This window comes from Thamnophis sirtalis, unplaced genomic scaffold, assembly GCF_051295495.1.
Source record: "Thamnophis sirtalis isolate CommonGarterSnake01/CBP01778 unplaced genomic scaffold, rThaSir2_p1.2 scaffold_2, whole genome shotgun sequence".
Taxonomy (NCBI): domain Eukaryota; kingdom Metazoa; phylum Chordata; class Lepidosauria; order Squamata; family Natricidae; genus Thamnophis; species Thamnophis sirtalis.
The window spans coordinates 109,161,979-109,185,619 of NW_028261382.1; the positions used below are offsets into that span (position 1 = coordinate 109,161,979).

At 42.7% G+C, this 23,641-nt stretch overlaps 2 protein-coding genes and 1 pseudogene across 5 annotated transcripts in view; all 3 read right to left on the reverse strand.

Moving 5' to 3' along the window:
* PHF20L1 (PHD finger protein 20 like 1) overlaps positions 1 to 10,463 on the reverse strand; it is a 63,652-nt gene extending 53,189 nt beyond the window's left edge. For 3 of the 4 annotated variants that reach the window (XM_087706667.1, XM_087706668.1, XM_087706665.1), the window contains exons 1-2: positions 10,325 to 10,463; positions 8,068 to 8,182 (exon numbers count right to left, since the gene is read on the reverse strand). In XM_087706667.1, coding sequence (XP_087562793.1) covers positions 8,068 to 8,150 — 83 coding nt within the window. In that variant the 5' untranslated portion in view covers positions 8,151 to 8,182; positions 10,325 to 10,463. Of the gene's footprint in view, positions 1 to 8,067; positions 8,183 to 10,324 lie in introns of those variants that run through there. The other variant, XM_087706669.1, reaches the window with a different exon arrangement.
* A 7,245-nt stretch (positions 10,464 to 17,708) lies between these two features.
* Positions 17,709 to 18,419, reverse strand: LOC148049122 (phospholipid scramblase 1-like). The gene has a single exon (XM_087703565.1). It carries the CDS (start codon positions 18,417 to 18,419, stop codon positions 17,709 to 17,711), a length of 711 nt encoding a protein of 236 aa, XP_087559691.1.
* Positions 18,420 to 18,466: 47 nt separating this feature from the next.
* Positions 18,467 to 23,408, reverse strand: LOC148049123 (phospholipid scramblase 1 pseudogene; annotated as a pseudogene).
* Between the last annotated feature and the right edge of the window lie 233 nt (positions 23,409 to 23,641).

Sequence of the window (23,641 nt, forward strand, 5' to 3'; positions counted from 1 at the left end):
TATCGGTTTGTATGTTTTCCATAAGACTTTGTTCAAAACACTCTGTTGTGGATCCAAAATCCATGAGCAATCAAAAGTATATGTAATTTAAATAAACTACTAACTGGAAGTGAAAACAAAGCACGGTGAACTCACACGGACATAGAACTGGATAGGTCAAACTGGGGTTTACTTTTGAATGGATCTGTGCACGATCATAGCGTAATAGCAAAACAAAAACAAAAAACACAGAATATTAGCTATTCCCAACATCTTGTCTTTAAGAATTAAAACTCTTATAATAGCTTTGCTAGCTAGGGAATTCAAGTATATCCAACCAGAAAGTTCAAAGCTGGGAAATGCATCAGTGTATAAAACAAGATATTAGTTGCTGCCCCAAATTAAGACTCTCCCACTTAGTTCTTCTATCAACTGAGAAGATATGGATTGGCAATTTTCTTTGAAGCCACATAGAAACAACCCAGGTATTTCTTACTCCAAACACCCTACGATTAACTGTTTTCAAAACTGGACAGCTTTTAATCAGTTCCTTGGCTAATAACGTGAATACCAAAGGTAAAAATACTCAACCTCTAAATCTTATTGGCACAGCATCTAACATGAGGTGTTATCATAAATCCTCTGAAGTCACTGGTAAGAATGCAAGGGGGGAAAGCTGTGGTTTTTGTGCTAGGATTAATCAACAGAAGATATCAATTCATAATAAAACTACTGTATATTTCCTACTGCATGCTTAAATTAATAAACTAGGGGGAAAGTATCCAGTGCAAATATTTTATATTGCTGATAAACAGTTATAGGAACAGCTATTTAGAAGCCCAACGTAATGTCAAAAGTCTCGAGACGTGCATAGGTTAGTGTAGTATAGTATAATATAGTACTTTCATTTCAATAACCAATATATTTAATATTTGATGTTAAACATGTGTGACCCACTTCAGGATCAAATGCTACCATTAAATCATCTCGGGGTTGCTTATTATTCTCTGCTCCTTATATGGCCATCCAATTTGCTTGATTTGAGTCATGTGTATATATTTCAAGAATATATTCTGATTTTACTTGTTAGCTGATTCAATATTTAATGGAGTTCTACTGTTTTCTTTCCAAAATAACCACACACAAAAATAAATTTTCACCTCCACATTTTTCCGTAAGTGCTGCATTTTATTTTCCCTATCATACACGGCTTGTCAATGACAGTCCAATTTGTAATTAGGATTATTATCATGGTAGAGCCAATCCAACGTTCTCCTGTTTCCTTTATTTTTAAAGAGCAAGATATGGGCAGAGATTCTATTAATTAAATCTGAAATATTCAATTTAACATAGCTTTTAGCTATACATTCAGGGGAATTGCTATACTGTTTGTCTTATCTAGAACCAGAATGCTGTAGAAAACTAGTTTGTTCTAGTAAATAAGGCCCCAAGCTAACAATTAGGAGACTGTAACTTCTAGTCCCACCTTAGCACAAATCCAGTTGAGTGACCTTCAGCCCGTCACTCTCCTCAGCACTCAAGAGAAGGAAATGGCAAACCACTTCTGAAAATCTTATAAAGAAAACTGGAGGGTCTACTCCTAAGAGTTGCCAGGAGTCAAGGCTAACTCAAAGGTGAGTGCACCATTCATTCATCCTTCCTTCCTTCTTTCCTTCCTCTCTCTCTCTCTCTCTCTCTCTCTCTCTCTCTCTCTCTCTCTCTCTGTCTCTCTCTCTCTCTCTCACACACACACACACTCACACTTGGACTCTGGGAAGATGGAACAGGATTAAGTTTGGCATAGTCATAGAACAATGCTGGTTGTTTCCCATCTTTTTTGATCATTGTAACATTTCTGCATATTACTTTTCAGATAATAAGATATGTTATCATGAAAGGGATGGATACTTGTATGTCACACAGCTTGGCTAAAAATATGAAAGAAGCCTTACACCTCTGGTCATAAACTGGACCACAGATATTTTATCAAGGAAGAAGCATGAGAATTTCCAAACCGGCTCTTATTAGACAACATTAAGTTGCCATTTCAGATCATCCGTTGCTATCAACTATCACTACTCTCAAAAAGAATTTTTAGGATTAATCTTACAAAGTGAAGATAATAAAAGTGAAAAATTCCAGTGGCAGCAGCTCTCCCGCCTGGGTGTTCCATCTGCTTCACAATTACAGTGCTTTTAATTTTTCTAAAATGAAATTTTATTTCTACATTGTGGAAAGCAAAGACCATAAAGCCACATCTATTTGGAGCCACAAACATGCCAAAGAAAGCATTAGGTCGGAATCAGATCTAAGCACTGTTGCCTATTATAAGGCTAAAACATTGAAGAGGAACAGTGAAATCGATACAGCAATAGAGAAAGGATATTAATTATATAAGATGCTTTATCTGGAGCTATTAAAGATACTCTTTAAAAACGTTTGGGTCAGTTATTTTAAAATAACACATTCAAGGTAAGTTTTAACAAAATGAAGTATTTCCAAACTGTTCACATTCAACAAGTTGCCCAAACAAGCCGAGCTATTTAACAAAATAACCCCTTTGTATGCTCCCCCCGCCCCCCTGCCCCAGCTGCATATTTTAACTTTACAGTAAAGATTATCAACAATTCTTCCTCATTCCTGGTGTTATCAATACTCCAGTCCTAGGAAACACATTCAAAAGGTAGTAAAACACCCTCCAGAGAAGTACTTGCCCAAAGGAGAGGAAAAGAATTGGCAGAACTCTTAAATAAGTTTGATAAGACTGACTCATAGCTCCTCCTTGTAGTATTGATCATATTCCTTAAGTGAGAACCATTTGTTTAGCAAACGTGCAGTTACAATGGCACTAAAAAAAAGGGACTTACAACTGGCCCTTGCCTTTAGAATCGTGGTGGCAGAGGGGTTAGAATGCAGTATGGCAGGCTAATTCTGCCGACTGCCAGGAGTTCGATCCTGACTGGCTCAAGGTTGACTCAGCCTTCCATCCTTCCGAAGTCAGTAAAATAAGGACCTAAACTGTTGGGGGCAATATGCTGACTCTGCAAACCGCTTAGAGGGTAGGAAAGCACTACGAAGCAGTATATAAGTCTAAGTGCTATTACCATTGCTACAAGACGAATTCAGATAACCTAATCATTTTCAGAAAACTGAATCCAAGACTGATATCAGTATGTACGTTTAGGGGTTCATTATGCTACTCCGTTTACATTGCTAGAATAAGTGAATCAGAATCAGGAAGGGGATGATAGGTGCTTCAGTCCACAGGTCACAAAAAAACAACAACAAGGAAAACATGTCAATTCCCATATGATGAGCCCTGGTGGCACAGTGCTTAGAATGCAGACTAATTCTGCTGACTGCCAGCAGTTCGATTCTCACGGGCTCACGGCTGACTCAGCCTTTTACACAGTGTAAAAGCACAGGGAAGCAGTATATAAGTCTTAGTGTTATTGCTATTATGAGCATTGCAGCACCCCCAGGATCAAAATTCAGGTGCTTGCTAACCAGCATATACTAATTATGGTTTCGGAGTCCACGGTCCATTTACAACCTTCCCAGCTAGTTTTCTGACAAACACAGTGAATTTGGGGAGGGTGGGGGCATTCACTTAATGACCATGTGATTCACTTAATAATGGCAGGGATTCACTTTACAAGTGAATTGGCAAAATTGTGGTAAAAAAGTTCGTAAAATCAGACATGCCTCACTTAACAACTGTCTTGCATGGCAATGAAAATTCGTAAGTCATGGATGCCTGTACTACAGTTAACAGATGTCTCAAATGTGGCTGGAATGAGAACTACCAAAAGTTTACAATCTCTAACAGTTTAGATGGCATCTTTTTTTTAAAAAAAAAAAGCCTCGGCAAGAAAGCAGCTGCTTTACATACTTTTGTTTTCAAAATGTAACAACCTTATAAATCAGCACGGAGGCCTTGATGTTTCTACATTACCTGCAAAATCCCTGATGGGAGAAATGTTTGCAAGGAAAAATGGAAAGGAATACTTTCATTTTTTAATTCCAGGGAATACTGCAATCCAAGAATCTGCAACAAAAGTTCCTTGTCAGGGCAACAATTTCCCATGAAAATATATAGCAGGGAATTCTATGCTAGCAACCCTATCAAATATCCTTATCCCATATTTAAAAAGTATTTTCTCCACAATAGGTAGAACAGATATTTCCTATATTAATGGAATATCCACAAAAGTGGAGGATATATACTACACTAAAACCTGAATTTGCTCAAAGGTAATCAGACAGGTATATCTATAGCTGATTAGGTGTTAAGAGTGAGTGACTTCCATTTTGTTACAGCAATATCCTGAATTATAACTTTGGATAATTCCCAAACTAAACAATATTATCTTTTGCTCTATTAATTGGTGAACAGAAGAAAAAGTTTCCTGTGCACTGGTGTTGATTGTGGAATACAAAATCATTTTTTTCAAGTGGAAAGAGATACTTATTATCGTTAATCAATTTAAATTCTGAACATTCCCCTTTTTAAAAAATACAAGAAACTTGTGTATTTCCAAAGGAGAAGAATCTCTTAATTTGGGTGTCCATTGGTGACTTTTATATACCTTACAAAGACTATATTTTTCCTGATCCAAATCAGATTTGGTCTCAAAGATTGGACTAGAAAATCTCAAAGGTCTCTTCCATCTCTGATTCGGTTCTATTCTATTCCTTTTTCTATTCTATTCTATTCCTTTTTCTATTCTATTCTTATTCCTATTCTACCAATTTATGTTCTCATATTACAATCCTTAATTAGTGTAATATAGGTACTATTTCATGTATTTATGATAGTTATTTGGATGCTGCCCACTCACTGGTCTATCTTGGATCATGCCTGAATAAAAGGTATTACAAGTACCACCCTATTTTCTCTAAATTGTATTTAAATGTGGCATTATGAAAGGATCCGGTTTTTTTTTCAAAACAAATGACTTTTTCCCCTTATAAAAAGATATTCTGTGAATCAGTGGATGTCTAGGAATCACAGATAACCGTCATGTGCAAAGTTCATGATTTTTTTTTTAAAGGAAGAAAAACTGAGGAAGAAATTTAAAAAACTTTTAAGCACAAACACAAGACCATCTGCATCAAAATTATATAAAACTATTACAGTATAAAGGTTTTTTAAAAAGAAATTTATTCCCACTGTGCATCTGAAGCAAATTAATCAACGGAATCATACAAAACACAGATAATGGGAGGAAAATGAAGCACCTGCCAATTACCTCCAATTACCTCCACCCGACCGATTAGATCCCACAGATTAGGCCTCCTCCGAATTCCATCCGCCGGCCAGTGTCGACTGGCGACTACCCGGAGGAGAGCCTTCTCTGTGGCTGCTCCGACCCTCTGGAACGAACTCCCCGTGGAGATTCGAACCCTCACCACCCTCCAGGCCTTCCACAAAGCCCTTAAAACCTGGCTGTTCCGACAGGCCTGGGGCTAAGGAACCGTTGCCCCCGTCTCGAATGGTATGACTGCTGTGTGTTTTAAACTATGTATTGTTTTGTGTCGTTTTTAATTTTGTCTGTATCCCCCCCTTCCCTGGTTGAGTTGTGAGCCGCCCTGAGTCCCCTCAGGGGAAAAGGGCGGCATATAAATAAAATCAACATTCAACATTATGAGTCTTTCAAGTGAAATACTTGCAACTATTTATTTATTTCAAGCATTTATAAGCCCAACAAAAGAAATGTGACCCTAGGCAGTGTGCAACACAAATGAACATTAAGAACACATGCCATATTTCATTAAAATAATACTAACTCAGTCCTTAAAATTGGAAACAAAACAGGATAATTAAAATAGTCACAAGAGGCCTCTCCCTGACTTCTGACACAACCCAAGGACCTAGAGAAAAAGCCAGTTTTTAACTATTTTTTGAAAAGTAAAAAGTATTGGGGCTAGTCCTGTATCGGGCAGGAGATCCATTCAGATAACATTGTGTGTTCTGTTAAGGCTACCCACAGTAATGTGTATGGTTCTGACTCATTAAGTTAGAAATTTCATTCTTGGTTATGTAATACAAAATCGACTGTAGTTACTGAATGTTTTCTGTGTGATTACATCTGTCTGCCTGTCTATGTCTACATACAGAAACAGGAACAGCTTCCAGACTTAATTAGTTATATTGAAAGTGGTTTATGGTGTTTGCTGAATTCTTTACTTCAATACAGGCATTCCTCAACTTATGACTGTAACTGAACTTGGAATTAGGTTCATGTCATTAGGCAGGTCATCACATGACCATGTCCAATTTTACTACCTCTTTAAAGAGGTTATAAAGCAAACACAGCAGTCGTTAAGGGAACCCATTGTCCCCAAAGGGTGTTTTTTTTTTTGCTGGAAAAAAGAAATGAATGCCAGTTTCCAGCAAAAAAAAAAAAGGTTTAAATCAAGACACGATTGCGGGATCCTGCAAATGGTCATAAATGTGAGCCAGTTGCTAAGCAACCAAAATACTATTAGGTGATTGGAAGGGGCTTGGCCATTGGAATGCTGAATCCATCTTATAATTTTTTGTGTGGTCTGCTTTAATTTCAACCGATTGTAAATTGAGGATTACCTGTACTGCTGGAGATCTAAAATGCCTTTTTAAATAAAACGTTTCAAATCTTTCAGTGAGACTTAAGACAGTCTCAGTGATCTAGAGCTTGCTGACCATGAAAGCCATTCACAAGTTACCTGGTTAAATGTTGTTTCAAAAAGACTGACAGAAGCCATGTCAGTTATTTGCCAGAACACTAGAGCAAAGAATTGGATTATCATGTATTAAACAAAGAAAATGTTAAGAATCCTAAAACTGTTAAGTCCGCTTCTTATGATTATAAGATGGCATATTCAACAAAACAATTTAATATTAATTGGATGCCCGGGAGAATACTTAAAAAGTGAGGATGTCAGCTCAGTATGTTGGAAGCATACAATGGGGAAGGGAATAAATTACTCATCTGATATAGGCTACTGTCTATTCTCATATTTTGATTTAAATTTTGTAAATTTGTTCATATGATATCATTGATATCATTTAAAGATGTAAATGTAAAGCATGGGGGCATAGCAATAAATTGTATTTTTCAATGTTAAAATGATTTATAATCTTGTAAGTTCATATTCTGTTTATGAATTGACTCAACTCTTGTAGTAAAGGCTGCATTATTACACAGACAAGGTTTCACAACGTATTTAAAAATTCAGCTTAATTACATTCTTTATTTTCATTTTATTTCTTTTTAATCCCACCTTTATTATTTTTATAAATAACTCAAGGTTGCAAACATATCTGATACACCTTCTTCTTCTTCCTATTTTCCCCACAACAAAAATTGAGAGATGAGTATGGCTGAGAAAAGTTACCCTGATGGTTTTCAGACTTAAGACGGTTAGAAATCACTGTTGCCTGGTTCCTAGCCTCATGCCTTAATCACTACATTCTTTTCTTGGAATATATTGTTTCTTGTATTTTTCTACTCTCGTTTTGTTCATTTTCTTTTTTCTTTTTTGTGTATCAAAGTGATATTTCTCAATTTTAAAAAGTTATTTTTTGGACAAGGTCTTTTAACTGCTAAGCTTTTTAAGTATTTTTAGAAACTATTTCAATGTACTGGCGTGGAGCTATCATGCATCATATGAAGATGTCCTCTACTAAGCCAGCAATATACAAGTAGTACTCGATTTACAACAGTTCATTTAGTAACCATTTGAAGTTACAACAGCACTGAAAAAAGTGACTTATTATAGTTTTCCATGCTTACAACTGTTGCAGCATCCCTACAGGATCAAAATTCAGAGGCTTGGCAACTGGCATGTATTTATGTCAGTTGCAGTGTCCTGGGGTCATGTGATCACCTTTTGTGAACCTCTGACAACCAAAGTCAATGGGGAAGCCAGATTCACTTAACAACAGTGTGACTAATTGAACACCTGCTGTGATTCACTTAACAACTGTGGCAAGAGAGGTCATAAAATGGGGCAGAATTCACTTAGCAAATGTCTCTTAGCAACATAAATTTTGGGCTCAAATGTGGTCATAAATTGAGGCTCAGCTGTAATCAGGCTTCATACCATTTTTGTAGATAATCCAGAGCTTCCAGGCGAGCACCAATTTCAAATGTGATCCCGGGACGATGTGGAGGCTTCCTGCTCATTTTGATAATCTTCAATTTATCCTTCTTGTTTGCTACCCAAAGAAAGAGAAAAAAAATTCCTGGAATTAAAGAAAACTTTCAAATGTGTCCATGCATACACAAAATGTCACAAATCCAATAACCGCATTTCCATGGCATGCTAACATAAAACCAAAAATTGCATTATGATGCAATATGAGCACCCAAAAAATGAAAGATGTATGGTGGCTCAACTAATACTGCTTGTTAACTTTATGATTGTTCATTTACAACCATAATGCCATATTCATGTTTATCGGTTGATTAAAGAAAACAGCATTAGCGTAGATATAGGAAACAAGGGGGACTGCCTATTACTGAAAAATGTTATGAATTCAAACAGGATTTATCCCAGATTAACACCTACAGTACAGAGAATTCTCAGATTGCGGCCAATCTAATTGATTCGTGTCCCTGTGTTGATTTTCATCTGTGGAGTAATTCTGTTGGGTTCATTTCAATTATGAATTTCCAAGCAGGTCCCCAACCTATAGGTCACTACACCTATATCAAATATAAATGTCATATCAAGCCAATAATGAAATTGAAGCATGTGTCATGTTGCTGTAATTTAATAGACCATCAACATACTCCAGGACAAAGAGATTTTCCTATGGGCTGAATACAGGTTGTCCTCGACTTACAATGGTTTACTTATTGACCGTTTGAAGTTATGATACTGAAAAAAATGAGTTATGTCCCTTTTTCACACCTACAACCATTGCAGCTTCCCCGCGTGATCACAATGCAGATGCTTGACAACTGACTCATATTTATGATGGTTGCAGCGTCCTGGAGTTATGCGATCAACTTTCTGATAAGCAAAATCTAGGGGGAAGCCATATTCACTTAACAACTTTGTCACTAACTTAAAAACTGCAGTGATTCACTCAACAACTATATAGAAGTTGTAAAATGGAGCAAAATCCACTTAACACCTGCCTCACTTAGCAGCAGAAATTTGGGACTCAATTGTGGTCGTAAGTCGAGGGCTACCTGCAGACTAATTCATACTGTTAAAATTCAACATAATGAGAGGGGGTTAAGGAAAGGGAAACTCGCTGATCTGACAAGATTTTAAGTCACTTTCGTGTGACACTACGCTCTATACAACCATGAAACGTGAAGGAGGTTAGCGATTTCTTCCAGGAATACTTTCCCCACTTTGCCTTAAAGGTAATGGTTCCCCGTGCATATATGTGCTAGTTGTTCCTGACTCTAGGGGGCAGTGCTCATCTCCGTTCAAAGCTGAAGAGCCAGAGCTATCCAAAAACGTTTCCGTGGTCATGTAGCCGGCATGACTAAATGCCGAAGGTGCACGAAACAGTTACCTTCCCACCAAAGGTGGTTCCTATTTTTCTACTCACATTTTTACATGCTTTCGAACTGCTAGGTTGCAGAAGCTGGGACAAGTAATGGGAGCTCACTCTGTTAAGCGACGCTAGGGATTCGAACCGCGGACCTTGCTGATCGGCAAGCACAGCGTCTTAGCCACTGTGTCTGCTTTACCTCTAGGTTTTATTTAGAATAAAAGCTCTTCAAAAAATCCACCCTCCCATCTAAGGGACTCTGATATTCCCCCCCCCGCAAAAAAAGCATCCTTAGAGCTCGATTTTTGGGAGAATACAAGGAGCCTTCGAGCAACTTTCCATGAAAAGCGAGAGCAGCCTTTCTAACTCCCCATCCAAGCCGTCTTCCCGGGATCTCTCCGTGGTCTCCCATCCCAACCCAACCGCCACCCACCCTACTGAGCTCGTCCCCATTCAGGCCTGGACGTCCGTGTTTTAGACCCTTCGGGCAAAAGCCCTTCAAGCGGGGACTCGGCCACCCCAGCCGAGATGGAGGTCCCTCATAACTTCTGCCCCATCCAACGACCCAATAAATCACTATCATTCTTTATTTTAAGGGGAGGGGAATTCCGTTCTGCCCCCCCCACCCCCCACAGCCCTTCTCGGCCCCACTTTCGACCTCGAGGCCTTCCAGGGGTATTTTCGAAACGGGACAAGGCGGCATTCCGGTCTCGGGCCTCTTCCACAAGCCGGCCAGGCCCGCCTAGGCAGACGGTCGGCGGAGGAGGCCGCTGAGGGTCGCTTCCCCCCCCCTTCCCTCAGTCGGGCCTAGAAAGAGGCCTGTTCCCCTTCACGGTCCGCCCTTACCCGCCGCTGCTCCCAGCCCTGTCGGGACCGCAGGCCTCCCCTTCCCCGCTCGCTTCCCCACGGAGGGTCAGCAGCCGCGAAGCCGCCGTCCGCCCGCTTCTTCCTCCTCAGCGAGCCCCATCGCCGTCGACCCCCCGCGGCCCCGCCTCTCGCCCCCAGCGCCCGGATATGACGTCATCGTGCTGCGACGCGCGAGCGAGGCCGCCATGTCGTTCCCGCCTGTCACGTGACACGGGAGGGAGAGAGGATGGGGGAACCAAACCCGGCTGCTGCAAAGAGGAAAAGCCGGCGGGCAGCATGGACGCATGCGCTTCTCCAAGGGCGGGGTTGGGAGGGAGACAATGGAACCAATCCAAACAGGACTGAGCTGAATGCACCTGCTGATGCAGGGCGTCCTCGACTTACGACCGCAACAGATTTCTCCCTTCCTCCGCCCGCCCCCCCCCCCAATTTCTGTTGTTAAGTGAGACGTTTGTGTTTTTTTGCCCCATTTTGCCATCTTTCTTGCCTCGGTTAAAAGAAGCATGTTTTTTAAAAATAATAACAGAGTTGGAAGGGACCTTGAAGGTCTTCTAGTCCAACCCCCTGCTTAGGCAGGAGACCCAGTTAAGTGAAACACTGCAGTAGATAATTTAGTAACCCAGTTGTTCAGTGAATCTGGCTTCCTCATTGACTTTGCTGGTCAGAAAGTTGCAAAAGGGAATCGTGTGACATACAGTGCACCGCAACGGTCATAAGTACAAATAACTTGCTGAGCATCCAAATTTTGCTCACATGTTGGAAGTATTTCTAGCAAGACTACCACATTCTGCAACAGCTTTGTTCCCTAGGCCCTCCGTCTGGCAAACTAGCATTTTTCTCGCCATGTACATGCATATACCCGAACTAGACGGTTGTTTCTGTGTCATATATGTGGGTACATGCATAATTCTGTATTTATTTATTTCCTCATGTTTATGTAGTGTATATTGGAGGTGGAGACCCTTTGAGAGCTGGATGCTACGAAATTTCATTTTAATGCATGCCGATTAGTGTACATATGAAGCACATAGGAAGAATGGTTGCAGGAACTGGGCATGTCTAGTTTAATGAAAAGAAGGACTAAGGGATGTCATGATAGCAGTGTTCCAATATCTCAGGGGTAGTCACAAAGAAGAGGGAGTCAAACTATTCTCCAAAGCACCTGAGGATAGGACAAGAAGCAATGGGTACAAACTAATCAAGGAGAGAAGCAACCTACAACTAAGGAGAACTATCCTGGCAGATAACAATTAATCAGTGGAACAACTTGCCTCCAGAAGTTGTGAAAGCTCCAATACTGGAAGTTTTTAAGAAGATGTTGGATAACCCTTTGTCTGAAGTGGTTTAGGGTTTCCTGCCTGAGCAGGGGGTTGAACTAGAAGACCTCCAAGGTCCCTTCCAACTCTGTTATTCTATTCTATTCTACTTGTTGAAAGAAATGTCCTTCTGGGTTCAGCTCCAAGTGGGGAAGAAGGCACTGGAGACATGGAGGCTGCTTGGAAAGATGGTTTATTGTTGGACAGGGCCACATGGCTTGAGCCCTGAACAGAAAAGGTGATCACATGTTTCAAGTTGATGGAGAAGAAGAGAAGGCTGAGGACAGGACTTGCTAGGCTTTCTATACCCTGTTTAGTCCCACCTCTCTGTTTCCTGTTCCTGTGTAAGAAATGTATTCTGATTGGTTGTCAGACTCCCATGGTGCCATGCAGGGGGCTACTCTCTAGGCTGTTTTGAATCCATAGATTAGTTCTCAGAAGCTATGTGGAGAGTTGAGTAAAAGGCCAATCATGCCTTTCTGTAGGTGCTGCTGAAGTCTTTATTATGTAAAGTGGGCTAGCCTGGCTAGTCTTAATGTGCCTATTGACAAAGTGGGGGTGGGCAAGAAGCTACAGGGAACTATTCTGTCTTTTAAAACATGTTTCTTTCTTTTCACATCCAGAGAAATATTCTGCCTTTTCAATATTTCCTAGGATATTTCATTTTTCTGGGAGAGGGCTGGGTGATAATTTCCTACAACTGATTGCTTATTTAGTATCCTATGACTATCATTAAGTGTTGTATCTTATGATTCATGATGAATGTATTTATGATGACTATGATCATAATTTATCACTTATATATTTTATGTACTCCGAGAGCTTATGCCCTAAAGACAAATTCCTTGTATGTTCAATCACATGTGGCCAATAAAGAATTCTGTTCTGTTCTGTTCTATTCTATTCTATTCTATTAACTTTTTTATTTCAGCCACTAAATGGATTATCATGTTTTTTTTTAGGTAAAACTGGCCTCTCTATGACTTGTCGGATGCTGACTGGGAAGGTTGCAATGGTGATACATGACCCTAGAACATTGCAGGTATCATAAATATAAGCCAGTGGCCAAGTGCTTGAAGTTGGGTCATGACCCCAGGGACGTTGCAATGGGGATAATTTCGTGAACAGGTTGTAAGTCAATTTTTCAGCACCCTATAACTCTGAACAATCTGTAAAATAACAATAACAAATTGAGGACTACTTGTATGTATTAAATATACCAAAGCACTATTCACAACTAAGTCAATATTGATTGCAATGTGTTATACCCTCCACATAATTTTCCGAAGATGTAGTATTTCAGTGCTACAGCTACACTGGATGCAGTATAATTATAACATGTTGGAATATCTTCTTGTTATTTCTATACACTCTTCCATAAGATCCTGAAAAGGACAATTAGGTCCTGTCAGCCTCTGTCTACATCTTAAACTATGCAGCCCAACTCTTTGCAAAGGCTAAACAGGGTCCTACTACTATGTTCATAGACTGGAATAGACATGGCAACAGGTCAGCCAATGGGGACTGTTTGGAAACTGAAACATAATATTTGTTTGTATGGGGCCATAAGAGATAATTTGAAGTCTGCTTAGACTTGCTGAACTGTATATAAGAGTTGTTTGGGCCTCTGTAACTTTTCTCAGCCTCTGTACAATATTAGACTCTGTATCCCTCTACTCTGTAATGACTTGCTTCGATGAATTTTGCTTCTGTGTTCCTGATTTTGTATGCTGAATTCTGCTGTTCGGTATTGTATACAAAAGAAGTTTCTTATATATAATTGAACCCTGCTGAAATTCACTTACTTGTGTGTGTGCTTCCTGGGTGTGCTGCTGCAAAACAACAACTCTGACATACTTACCTGCTGCGCCTATTGTTGGGTCATAATTTTTGTACCTCATCTTTCTCTCCTGAACTTTCATGAAAACCCAGACGGAGCTAAAAAAAAAAATCAACCCAGGCAGGTAAAAGGAAAGTAGGATCCTCTTGACTCTCCAGTAGAGAAAATTACCAAAACCTCAGGTGAGCAGGTGGGAGGGTGATGTTGATTTAGTGATGGTGATAAATCTTTGGTATGTTGAATACATAGAGAAACAGTCCTCAATTCACGACTGTTCTTTTGGTGACAGTTATACAGTGTTACAGTTCTGAGAAAAGGTGCTGCAAAAAGATTACTGTGTCGCTTACTTGCTATCGGCTGCCATAGCAATGGGGAGGAAGGGGGCTCATAGTATTTGGGAGGGGAATTGGCATTGTATACAATAGGACCCGGATACCTGCGAGACCGTCTTCTGCCACATACCTCCCTTAGACCAATAAGATCGCACAGGATGGGCCTTCTCCGGGTGCCTTCAGCGGGACAATGCCGGCTGGCGACACCTAGGAGTAGGGCCTTCTCTGTTGCCACTCCGGCCCTATGGAATGAGCTGCCCCCAGAGATCCAGGCCCTGCCCACTCTCATGGCCTTCCGCAAAGCTATTAAAACCTGGCTTTTCCGGCAGGCCTGGGGCTGTTGACCTCTTGATTGAGGTCCAGCCCCCCCACCCCCGATTGGGTGTATGTTGTGCTTCTTCTTAACTTTGTTGTGTCTTATTGTTTTTAATTCTTTTTTTAATATTTTTCATTTCTGTAAGCCGCCCGGAGTCCTTCGGGATTGGGCGGCCTAGAAATTCAATAAATGAAATGAAATTCAATTCAATAAATGAAATTGTGCGGGTGGAGATATCTCGAAGAAGGGAGTTTTATTCTCTCCATCTTTTGCACATGCTGAAGGTCCGTGTTTGGGTTTGGTCAAGGCCAGAGGTGGGTTCCTACCAGTTCACACCTATTTGGTAGAACCGGTTCGTCAAATCTACCGAACCGGTTAGAAGAGGTTCCACCAGTGGACCCGGAAAGCAGGCCACACCTACAGAAGAGGTTCCAAAAAATTTTGAAACCCACCACTGGTCCTTGGATATGATTATTCTACACTATCATGCTCATATTTATAAAGCTCAGTGCCTCTGTGAAAGGTAAGGATGACTCCTGCGTTTGTGGTGCAATCAGAACATTGCGTGTGTTGAAGTTGTTTTAACGCAAACCAAAGATGCCTTTTAAAAAACAAGTTTACATCATATTCTTATGCATGCCAGTGCTGTGTGTGAGAGGTAATTTAAGGTGGTTCTGACAAGTGTCGCCGGCATCTTCATAGCTGGTCACATGGGCGGCAAGCCACTCCCATCCGGTCACATGGGGCGGCAAGCCACTCCCACAAAGGTTCGAACATTTTTTGAAACCCCCCACTGGTCAAGGCTAACCTTCTCTGCATATCAACTGAATGAAGCCACTTGAAGATGCACCCCACGTGACACCTTTGGGGGGGTTGGAGATTGGAGATTGGGCCTGGTTAATTAGGAGGGATTTGGATAACTTTTGATATGTACAAGTTTGCACCTTTTTGCTTCAGATCTTGCTTCACTTTCGCTGAAGAGCCAAGGTGGCGCAGTGGTTAAATGCAGCACTGCAGGCTACTGCTAGATCAGCAGTTCAGCGGTTCAAATCCCACCGGCTCAGGGTTGACTCAGCCTTCCATCCTTCCGAGGTGGGTAAAATGAGGACCCAGATTGTTGGGGGCAATATGCTGACTCTCTGTAAACTGCTTAGAGAGGGCTGAAAGCCCTATGAAGCGGTATATAAGTCTAACTGCTATTGTTTTCATTTCATATTCAGTAAAAGTGCCTTTTCTCTAACTAATTGGAGTTGGGTTTTTTTCCTTTCTTGGATGTTGAATGAGGCACGCCTGACAGATTACAACCAATCCTCGCAGTTACACCCATTATAACACCACTGGCGTTATATGATTTAAATTCAGGTGATTGCCAACTGGCACATACTTACAACGAATGCAATGTCCCAGGGTTTTGTGATCACCGTTTGCAACCTTCCCAGATGGCTGCGGGCGAGTTATGGAGAAGCCAAATTTCCTTTAAAAAAAAAATGGTGATCCACTTAGTGGCTGCAGGAAAAAAAGCTCATAAAATCAAATGCAACACACTTAATGACTACACGTCTCAGCAATGGAAGCCCTAGCCCAATTGTGGTCTTATGTCAAGGACTACCTATAGAGAGAGAATTTTAAAAAACCCTTATTAAGCCATAGAGGGCAGAGTTATGCTTAGCTTAGTCACATCCACCTGGTGGAAAAGAGGCAGATGTATGTCGTAGTAGCATTAAACAAGACTTTACTCCTTACAGACTTCCATGCAGTGCAAGGCAAATATGAAAGGACAACGCATTCACTGTGGTGTCCTAATGCACTTTTGCTTATTTGTAATCATGATGGACAGGTGTGAATACATCTGGTTTTAGGGTTTCTATCATGACAGTGAAAAAAGGGATGTTTCGGTTCTGAACAAAGATTGAATGCAAGGGTGGGTTGCTGCCAGCATTACTGCCGGTTCAGCACGCAAAAATATTTGCGCACGCTTGCTTCACTGATGCGCACATCAAACACATGTTCCTCACACATGGGCATTTGTGCCTAAAAAGGTCTGCGCATGCACACAACGTTAGAAAATTCTATTTCTATTCTATTTATTGAATTTATAGGCCGCCCAATCCCGAAGGACTCCAGGCGGCTTACAGAAATAAGAAATATGAAGAAAAGATTTTTAAAAAATGAAATTAAAACAAATAAGACACAGCAGGTTAAAAGAACACAACATGCACCCAGTCTAAGCGGGGCTGGACCTCAATCAAGAGGCCTGCCGGAGAAGCCAGGTTTTAATAGCTTTTCAGAAGGCCATGAGAGTGGGTAGGGAAATGGGGAAAAAATTAAATTTCTGCAATGGAGATTGTTTTGCACATGCGCAGAGCTGAAAATCAAGATGGCGGCGCCGCTGGTAGAACTGGTTCAGGGCCATGGCAGGCCGAGTTATTACCTACTTGGGGAAACCAGTCCCAACTGATAGGAGCCCACCTCTGATTGAATGAAAATTAATACTTCCTCCTCCCTTCCCTTCCATTCTAGTTTGAATTCGGATGTTTTAGCCATTGAAACAGAAAAATAATCCTTGGGCTACCACCCTTTTGTAACCTGTATTTCATTCCCTACCTAGCTCATCGCTATCTTCCGCTACGCATTTTTGTGGGCAATGGACATGCTGCTTAAAATCATTGGCACACTTTTGCCACCCTCTTCAACCAGATCCAGATATATTGGTGTTTTTCAACTCTGACCATTTTAGGTTGTGTGAACTTCAACTCCCAGGGACACTGCAACCGGCAAAAATAGGCGTCAATTGCCAAGCTTCTGAATTTGGATCACAGGAACATGAGGATGCTGTGAAGGTTGTAAGTGTAAAAAAATGGTTGTAATTCATTTTTTTTCCCCATTTTTGAACAGTCACTAAATGATTGGTTGTAAGTTGAGGGCTACCAGTATTTTATTAAACTTGTAGTCAACTTCATGATTTGTTCCTTTGGTTTTGGCATGCTGCCTTGAGTCCAGTGATTCTGGATTGAAAACTATGGGTTTTTAATGAGCCGAGGTGGCGCAGTGGTTAAGTGCAGCACTGCAGGCTACTTCAGCTGACTGCAGTTCTGCAGTTCGGCTGTTCAAATCTCACCGGCTCAGCCTTCCATCCTTCCGAGGTGGGTAAAATGAGGACTCAGATTGTTGTTGTGGGCAATATGCTGACTCTGTAAACCGCTTAGAGAGGGCTGAAAGCCCTATGAAGCGGTATATAAGTCTAACTGCTATTGCTATTGCTATTAATAGAATAAGAGGGTTGGGAGAGATCTTGAAGGTCTTCTAGTCCAACCCCCTGGTCATCAGCAGCAACTGTGTGATCCCAACCATTCAAATTCCAAATTAACTGGGGAGTTTATTTGCAAAAAATAAAGCTGCGTTCCATTCTCTCTTTTTAACCTTGCTTAGCTCTGTCCCTTTAATATTTGTTATTCTCAAATCTTCAGTAAGCAAACCTGGCTCCCCATTTTAGCCAAGGAAGAATAGATCAACACAAGGACATTCTCTAAAGGTTTTATAATGCAGGGATGGACGGCTATTAAGACCAAACAGTATATTGTTGTCCACCTCCTCCACCTGATTCAAAGTAAATGAAATCAAGGAGGAAACCAGCCGCGAGCATCACTGCTTTCATTTTAACGTCAAGATCAAGAGGGAAGGAGATTCCAAGAAAATCCACATCCGTGAAGAACTCCTGGAGAACACCTCCCCATTGCTTAGAAATCTTCCCAACGCTGATCTGTTCATCCAGCGACTTCACCTCAAATACCACATCGCCAAAGCAGGCGGATGTAATGCAAGGTCCAATGATTTTCAGGACATCTCGGTGGGCTTCGTTTTGGAGGACAAATTTGGGCAGGCAGGGGTGCCACAGCTGTTGGATGTAGCCGATGGGTAAGCCCGGCGGGGCCTGGATTTCCAATTCTTGCAGGCAGCACGGGCAGCAGCAGCCATCGCAACGGAAAGGGCGCGCGAGTTGCATGACCTGTTGCCCCACGTGGTTGGAGATCACCATGGTGAAAGGCCTCAAGGTGCCGAGGCAATTCCTCACGAGGCAGTTGTTCTCTTCGGTGGCGAAATACACCATTTCCCCCAGCCTGTTTCTCACTTCGTACTTGTTGGCTGTTTCGAAAGATGTGATCAGCTCCAGGATTTCATATTTCTGGTGGATTAACAACCAATCAAGGTAGGATAAATATTCCAGCCCGGGAGGACAGAGGGAAAATGATGGTGGTAATGGCATCCACATGTCATTGCTGCTGAAGCCATATGGTGTTATAGCGGTAGGAGGTGGGTTCATTTTTGCAAGTCCATACAGTTTTGGTCCAGAAATTCTTCCATGCTCACCTGGTAGATCTTTGTAATCACTAGCTTAGCTTGTTCCTCTGCATTGGAGATGTGACTGTATTCTGAAAAGGACAAATGGGTCCCATCAGCCTCTCTCTGTATCTGAAACTAAACAGCCCAACTCTTTGCAAAGGCTAAAGAGGGTGCTACTTACCTGTTGGGCCTATTGTTGTGTCACAATTTTTGTGCCTCAACTTTCTCTCCTGAACTTTCATGAAAACCCAGACGGACCTAAAAAAATCCACCCAGGTACTTGAGAGACCGCCTGCTGCCAATTACCTCCCACAGACCCATTAGATCTCACAGGGTTGGCCTCCTCCGGGTGCCATCCACCAGCCAATGCCACCTGGCTGTTACCCGGGGAAGGGCCTTCTCTGTGGCAGCTCCGGCCCTCTGGAATGAACTCCCCGCAGGGATTCGGACCTTCACCTCTCTCCAGGCCTTCCGAAAAGCCGTCAAAACCTGGCTTTGCCGGCAGGCCTGGGGGTGATGAGTTCCCTCCCCTCTCGACATGTATGGTTGTGCGACTGTTGCCTATTTTTATTATTTGTATTTCGTTTTTATGTTCCCCCTTTCCCCCTTTTGAATTGTTCGCCGCCCTGAGTCCTCCCGGAGAAGGGCGGCATACAAATAATAAAATACAATACAATACAATACAAAAGAAAAGTAGGATCCTCCTGTATGGCTGTCTTGACTCTCCAGTAGAGGAAATTACCAATACTTCAGGTGAGCAGATGGGAGGGTGAGCAACAGCAGGCAGCCCTCCTGGATCAGGTCAGACATTGTGAGAGCTGTTTCAGCCGCTTCGAAGTCTCAAAAGGGTCCGATTTAGGAACAAGAGAGTGTCTCGCTTTTTGGTGATGGTCTATTGGTGGACTTCAGAAACCTTTTTGGTGGCCCACCAAGTCCTACCTAATAGTCTGTCTAGATGGCTAACCTTTTTCTCCTCCTCGCGTGCCAACATTGCACGCGCGCGTGCGACAACACGCCTGTACCTGCCCACGCCTACACCCATAATGCAATGCATCCTGCCCCCCTGTGCATGCATGCACACTCTCCCACGCTCCTCCCGCGCATGTGCATGACCCAGGGGTGGGTTTCTCGCCCCGTTCCAACCGGTTCGGTTGGAACGGGGCCGGCGGCGTCCTCGTGCACGCGCGCAGTGCGCGCATGCGTACTAGCGTCTGTGCGATGCTCCAGCTGCTCCTGGAGGATCGCGCAGGCGCTGTATGCGTCCTGCGCATGCGTGGAAGTGCAGAACTCGTCAAAACCGGGTAAGAAACGCGGGCGGGCGGGTGGACCCTTCGGCGTTCCCGGAAGTTACTTACTTCCGGGTTCGCCGACCAACCGGTTCGCGGGGACCGCTGCGAGCCGCCTGAAACCCACCCCTGGCATGACCCCTTCCCCCCCCCCCCTTCCTGGCACCACATTTCGGGCCTAGCAGGCCTCCCTGAAGTCTTCTGGGATTAAAAATAGGCTACGGGGGGGGGGAGGTGCGCACACGCCCCTGCGCCCCATTTTGGGCCTAGCAGGCCTCCCTGAAGACACCTGGGGCAAAAATAGGCTGCGGGGGGGGGGGGCAATCCCCACACCCTAATTTTGGGCCTAGCAGGCCTCCCTGAAGCCTCCCGAAACCACAAAACCACAGAGTGTGCCCCATTGCCCACCTCCTCCCACCACTGCTTGACCCCTTAACCACGGCCCATGAATCAGCTAAGCCAGCAAGGGCCATGCGCGAGAGACCTCCAGGTGCCGCACTCTCGATAGCCCTAGCCCTGACTATGACGCCAGGCCACCTTGCAGCCGAGAGCCCCTCTCTTCCTCAGCACAGTTTGTGGCTCTGGAGCAGGCGGCAACCATGGTTTGCATTCCACCAGGCCTGGGGCTCGGGTGTTAGTCAGGCTGCTGCTATGATGAGGCAGAAAGCCCTGCTGTGGCCCATTGAAATCGCCCCCCTTCACCCCAGCGGCTTGAGGAAAAGACAATTGTGGTGTAGGAAGTTATCACCCAGCCCTCTCCCAGAAAAAATGAAATATCCTAGGAAATATTGAAAAGGCAGAATATTTCTCTGGATGTGAGAAAGGAAGAAACATGTTTTAAAAGGCAGAATAGCTTCCTGCAGCTTCCTGCCCACCCCCGCTTTGTCAATGAGCCATTAAAGCCTGAGCTAGTCCACTTTACATAATAAAGAGCTCTCCCCTTCAGATCCAGAGTGATGGGATTAAGGCATGATAATATTGGCCCTTTTACCCAACTCGCCACATGGCATCTGAGAACTCAACCAAACCTGGGTTCAAAACGCAGCCTCGAGAGTTGCCCCTGCCTGGCCCCATGGGAGTCTGACAACCAAACAGAATACAAGATCAAGATCAAAGGCCAGAGAGGGTATAAAACCAGGGACTCAGCATCTCTGTCCTTCCTTCTCTTTTTCTCCACCAACATTGAAGCATGTGATCACCTTTTCTGTTCAGGGCTCAAGCCATGTAGTCCTGTCCACCATTAAAACCATCTTTCCAAGCAGCCTCCATGTCTCCAGTGTCTTTTTCCCCACTTGGAGCCGAACCCAGAAGGACATTTCTTCCAACAGTGGGAAGCGTGTGCTTATGGTAGAAGTAAGAATTCCCAGCCCTCACTGGCTCAGCTGATCCACGGGCTGAGGATAAGGGGCCACAAAGCCATGAGGTGATTGTGCTCGCCGCCTTCTGCACCTCAAAAACCATAAAACCTCCCCAAAAATAAGCCCAAGTGCTTATTTTCAATCCTAAAACAAAATAAGGCCCCGGGGAAACATGGTAATAAAAACATTAAAAATGCAAACAATGTCCAGATTTTTCTGCAGACCACCACAATTTTCCCATGGACCACCGGTGGCCCACGGACCACCAGTTGGTGACCGCTGGACTAGAAGACCTCTACGATCCCTTCCAACCCTGTTATTCTAACTTCTATTAAAGACCATAGCTTTCAAACCAGAACACGTCCCTTTCTGAAGATGTAGCATTTCAGTCCTACAGCTACACTGGGGGCAGTATAATTATAAAATGTTGGAATATCCTCTTTGTGTTATTTCTATGCACTCTTCCCTAAGATCTCAAAAATTACGATGAACAAATTGTAAGGTTCCAGCTGTTTCCCCGAGCCACTGAAATGCCAAAGAGAGTCAGACTCGAGAAAAGGCTCGCAAAAAATATCAGTTTTTATTTATGGCCATAGCAAAAGCTGGGTGACAAAAAACTATATCCAAAACATACAAACGAATGCATGTAAGGAATAGCTACACACTGTAAGAGTGGCTCAGAGTAATATATATATATATGTATAATACATACATACGTACATACATACATACATACATACATATATATATATCAGATAAAACAAAGTTTATGCAACTAGAGACAAAGAGTAGTTACCAACGTGATCTTTAAAGCATTCTTTTGTTCTTTTGCTTTAAGGATTTATGAGCCAGGAAAACTCTCTAGTTTGGTTCCTTTATCTATGCGGCCTGATATTCCTGTGTAACAATTTCTTCTATGTTTTCAAGAATGTGCCTAGCTTTGAAGCCAAGAATAGAAGCGAGACTTAGCAGTGAGATAACATTTGCAGTAATGCCATCCAGTATTAAGGTTACAATTTGCTAGGCTAGAAAACAACTAATTTCTGACAGTATACAATAATACAAGCAGAAGCCAATAACAAAGCTTAATTCTTAATAAATGATTTCTAGCGGTATATAATATCAGAAGCAAACAGCAAATATTGGTTTAATAAGTAACAATTATATAGTAACATAAGCAATTCATAATAAAAGCAAATAGCCCATATTGATTCACATATTCCTTCAAAATGAAGGGAACCTTTAAAAAAACATCCAAGATTTCTTAACCAAACTGTAAGCGAAAGAAAACTTATTTTCTTTCGGTTTGAATTCCTAAAATACAGTCACGTCCTGAAATAATTCTTCTCCTACAAGTGCAGGAAAGGTTTACGGACCAAATAATATCAAAGATAAGCGTTAATATTTGTTATCCTAAAACAATCTCTAGTAAGGAAACCCGACTCTCCATTTTAGCCAAGCAAGACTAGAAAAGCACAAGGACTTTCTCTAAAGGTTTTATAGTTCAGGGACAGTCAGCTTTTAACACCAAACACAACATCTTCCCCCCCCTCCGCCCCCTCCTTCAAAGTAAATGAAATCAAGGAGGAAACCAGCCGCGAGCATCACTGCTTTCATTTTAACGTCAAGATCAAGAGGGAAGGAGATTCCAAGAAAATCCACATCTGTGAAGAACTCCTGGAGGACACCTCCCCATTGCTTAGAAATCTCCCCAACTCTGGTCTGTTCATCCAGCGACTTCACCTCAAATACCACATTGCCAAAGCAGGTGGACGTAATGCAAGGTCCAATGATTTTCAGGACATCTTGGTGAGCTTCGTTTTGGAGGGCAAATTTGGGCAGGAAGGGGTGCCACAGCTGCTGGATGTAGCCGATGGGTAAGCCCGGCGGGGCCTGGACTTCCAATTCTTGCAGGCAGCACGGGCAGCAGCAGCCGTCGCAACGGAAAGGGCGCGCGAGTTGCATGACCTGTTGCCCCACGTGGTTGGAGATCACCATAGTGAAAGGCCTCAAGGTCCCGAGGCAATTCCTCACGAGGCAGTTGTTCTCTTCGGTGGCGAAATACACCATTTCCCCCAGCCTGTTTCTCACTTCGTACTTGTTGGCTGTTTCGAAAGTCGTGAGGATTTCCAGGATTTCGTATTTCTGGTGGATTAACAACCAATCAAGTTGGGATAAATATTCCAGCCCGGGAGGACAGAGGGCAAATGATGATGGTAACGGCATCCATGTCCCAAACTGGTTGGAGGCATATGTTGCAGGAGCTTGGTTCATTTTTGCAGTTCCGTAGAGTTTTGGTCCAGAAATTCTTCCATGCTCACCTGGTAGATCTTTGTAGTCACTGGCTGAGCTTGTTCTTCTGCATTGGTGAAGCGGCTGTATCCTGTGAAGGACAGTTGGGACCTATCAGCTTCTCTCTGTATCTGAAACTACACAGCCCAACCCTTTGCAAAGGCTAAACAGAGTGCTACTTACCTGTTGGGCCTATTGTTGTGTCACAATTTTTG

Coding starts and splice junctions, on each gene's coding strand:
- LOC148049122 (XM_087703565.1), bottom strand. CDS start 18,419: ATGTGGATGCCATTACCACCATCATTTTCCCTCTGTCCTCCCGGGCTG.